At 36.5% G+C, this 3,607-nt stretch overlaps 1 protein-coding gene across 1 annotated transcript; it reads right to left on the bottom strand.

The window, feature by feature from the left end:
* Window positions 1-469: 469 nt before the first annotated feature.
* On the bottom strand, window positions 470-3,514 carry LOC107575875 (uncharacterized). Its single transcript, XM_016262191.1, has 3 exons — window positions 3,485-3,514; window positions 1,897-3,361; window positions 470-1,238 (listed from the first exon to the last, which is right to left on the bottom strand). Exons 1-3 carry the CDS (start codon window positions 3,512-3,514, stop codon window positions 871-873), a joined length of 1,863 nt encoding a protein of 620 aa, XP_016117677.1. The 3' UTR covers window positions 470-870.
* Window positions 3,515-3,607: the final 93 nt, after the last annotated feature.

The following is a 3,607-nucleotide window of genomic DNA, read 5'->3' as shown; positions in this document are numbered from 1 at the left end:
AGCAGGTTGACGATGTAAGTTGCTGCACTATTTCTTCCCAAATTTAGCTAACAATTGCTTCAAAAACGGACATAGTATCTTCTTTTTAATATTGTGGTCGAATCTGTCTGACCTCTGCATAACTTATATTTTAATATATATCTGGGCAATAATATAATTTACCAGTAACAATTATTTTTACACTAACAGTTCTTTCGCAATACATGACTAGGTTCTGTACAGTAAGGTTTAGTTTGTTAACATTAAGATTATTAAATGTTTTTTAGTTTATTTTCTAATACATTTTTAAAATCAAAAGTTGTATGTTAACATCACTTAATGCGCCGTGAAGTCACACTAACAAATATTAATAAATGGTGTAAAACACATTGCTCTTTGTTAGTGCATGTTAGCTTATGCATTAACTTGAGCAAACAAGATATTGTAAAATGTTACCAATGGTTATTTTGTATTATTGAGTTTTGCCGGCCACCCTTTGAACATGTGGAATCCCCTATTTGAACACAAGAACAACCAAGGCTGGATCCATGTCTTTTAATTCCGAACATGTCTACAAAATACGGCAAATGACAAATAAACTCAGCATGCATTAATAGCAGTCCCAATCATTGTGACACAAAATAAACTTTAACATTCAGAACACAAATCTATAAAAATTTCTGATGCCTGAAACTGAAGCCACCAAAGTCGAAAGAGCAAATACTGCCAAGTGTCACCTTGTGTGAACTATGTATTGAATTATACACAGGGAAAAGGTACCATGTTCTAAGTCTGATCATTTGAAATAGTGTTTCAAATAAGCACCAACACACATTTATTCAGAACTCTGAAGCTAAACAGTAATAAACAGTAACAGAAATTGCTACACACTTAATTAGATCCTAAACTTATCACATCAATCTCGTCATCTTCATCACTGTCCTCTGTGCTGAGCACAATATCTGCAGTGATTGGCGGCACAGAGAAGGACTCGGACAAAGAACTAGAGACCTCCACAACATCAACATCCTCATCCTCTTCTGAAATGGCTATTGACCCTTGTGGGTTTCCGAGTTTCTCAAGAGGTGTGGTGGGCTCTTGTGCATGTGAGACAAAAGACTTGTCTGCTGTGTTTGTAAGCATGATGCCTTCTGAGCTGCATCTTTGCAAAGGAGAATCATTGAGAGAGTCAGCAGTCTCAGATCTTGGCTTGCTGTAGTCATCCTCCATCAGTCTCTCTCCTTTTGACATGCTGCAACCTGGGAATAAATAATTATTACAAGAGGGTAGTATTAATAAAAGCTGATCATTACAATATTATTATAAATGAGCAGTCTGTTAAATTTATACTATCTTGTCTAAATAAAAAATAAATCATTTAAATTGCCAGGGTTGTTACAGTTACCTAAAATTAAAACTATTAAAAAAAAATGTTGTTCTTATATCGACTATATCTTATGTCATATTTATAATCTACTTTTTGACAAGCACAAACAAAATCTTTTTTGGCAACTATGTGAAATAAAATAAGCTTAAGTACTAAAATGAATAAAACTAAAACTGAAATAAAAATAAAGAGACAAGAATTACAAAGGCACATAGCAAAATTAATAAAACAAACTAAAATTAAATAGAAAATATGAAAACATTTAATTCAAAATTATATATACTATAACTGTACATAAGAAAATAAATAACACTGCTACAAGTTCATTTAGGCATGACAAGCATTATAATATACAATAACAAAATCTAGGTTCATTTTGCCAAAGATTATTTGTTTTTGAAAATTAATTTTATGTGAACACTAGATGGCAGCAAAGGCAATTGATATGTAAAATAGGAGAAATGACCATTAACAATTAAATATACAAATCTGTAATATTGACAGAGGACTGAATTATTTTGAGCTCTTACCATTAGTTGATGGCAGATTCTGCTGAAGAAAAATTTTCTTCTGGTTGCCAGCTTCTTTTATTCTCCCACTTCTTTCCTTATCTTTTTGGTTTATTCTGCTTTCATTGTGCCCTTCAACCCTGATTCTAGCATTCTTCTCTTTATTCTCAGTAATTTTCACCTCAGCTCCACGCACATGCGCATTTGTCAGCCTTTCCTTTCCTTTCTGTCTTTTCACAGTCCACATTCTGTGATCTTTTCCCTTGTGCTCTTCCTCTCTCTTCTGGTGATTCTCCAAGATCTTTTTCATTAACTCAAAAGCAGAAAGAGCTGGACGGGACCCAGTGGATTTATTCTTTGTGGCTGATAGCTTGGGTTGTGAACTCCCTGTACTGCACTGCATCTTTAACGTACTTCCTTCTAGAAGAGTCTCGCTTGTGTCTCTTTTAGCATGTCCCACTTGTTTCTCTTTTACAAGACTGGACACTTTGTGAGCATGCAGCTCTGAGGATTTTGACCGATCCAAAGCCTTTGTTGTTTGTGTGACACACTTCATGTTTTGGCCACTAGCTGTGTTTATGACTTTGCTTAATGCACTTGCAACACTGCAGCTTGAGTCAGCTGTGCTACCGGTGCACTTTTCTTCACTATGCAGCATGCTATTTTTTTTCTTTCTCTTTTTCTTCTTTAGTAAAGAAGCGTCTACCTTTGTCTTCACCGTTTGTTCTTTTTTTCTTTTTCTTTTCCGTTTGGTTGGGAGCTCGTCTCTCCTAGGCAGTTCTTCAATAACATCCAGCTTCCTCTTCCTACTCTGGCTCCTGGTCATCCTGACAGATTTAGGCTTCTGTTCACTTTGCTGTCCTTTTGATTTTTCAATTTTCACACTTGACACCTGCCAAAAACGTGATGGTTTCTGCAGTCTACGTGCAGATGATACTCGTGGTCCCTTTTTGGATAATGAGGCTTTTGATCCCTGTGTTGTGTTCACAGAAGTGGCATGTGCATTTGTGTGGACTGTGTAACTCTGTCCACAGGTCCGGGTTCCATCTGTTATGTTGGGCATCATCCCATCTTGGACGTCTGAATCGCATACACCAACATGTTGCTCAAACGTTCTCAGAAAACTATCAAGTATGTCGGTCAGCTCACCTTCAGACTGCGGTTGGATTATACCCATATCTGTGAGCTTAACTGAGGACTGTGTTCTTGTATGATCCATGTTGGAATCTACAGTTATTCCATTTTGACTGCTGGGCATAAATGGGAGCTGCGCAATGACGTCATCTATAAGCCAGTCCATTGGCTGAGTGAGGCTGGTCTGATTGGCTGCTGGGAGAGCTGCGGTATGCAACATGGATAGAGCTGGAGGGTTCAAGGTTTTCTGATCAGGTGGTGAAATTCCACTGAAATTTTGGGAAACATCTGGTTTGGGCAAGGGACGTTTGCGGGGGCGACCTCTTCGCCTTCTTTGAGGTGGAGCTGTATCCTATGGAAAAATAGACAAGTGTTTTAATTCAGAGAACATTAGAGTAACTGCTTAGTTGCATTTATATTCTGAAGGGGTCATATCATACATTTTTATATTTCATATATTGTATATTTAATATACTTTTAATTTAAAAGTTTTGGGGCCAGTCATTTTTCTCTTATGCTCATCAAGGCAGCATTTGTTAAAAATAACTATAGGAAAAACAGTAATAATGTGAAATATTATTACAATTTAAAATAACTG

This window comes from Sinocyclocheilus grahami, unplaced genomic scaffold (genome assembly GCF_001515645.1).
Source record: "Sinocyclocheilus grahami isolate Dianchi unplaced genomic scaffold, SAMN03320097.WGS_v1.1 scaffold2968.1, whole genome shotgun sequence".
In the NCBI taxonomy this organism is placed as follows: Eukaryota; Metazoa; Chordata; class Actinopteri; order Cypriniformes; family Cyprinidae; genus Sinocyclocheilus; species Sinocyclocheilus grahami.
This window is presented reverse-complemented; position numbering and strand designations above follow the sequence as displayed.

Bases quoted from the DNA above. Each gene is read 5' to 3' on its own strand.
- LOC107575875 (XM_016262191.1), bottom strand. From the start codon at position 3,514: ATGACTGGCCCCAAAACTTTTAAATTAAAA. The intron at 3,362-3,484 runs GTATATTAAATA...ATTTTTCCATAG, and splicing joins CCAAAACTTTTAAATTAAAA to GATACAGCTCCACCTCAAAG. The intron at 1,239-1,896 runs GTAAGAGCTCAA...ATTTATTCCCAG, and splicing joins GAATCTGCCATCAACTAATG to GTTGCAGCATGTCAAAAGGA.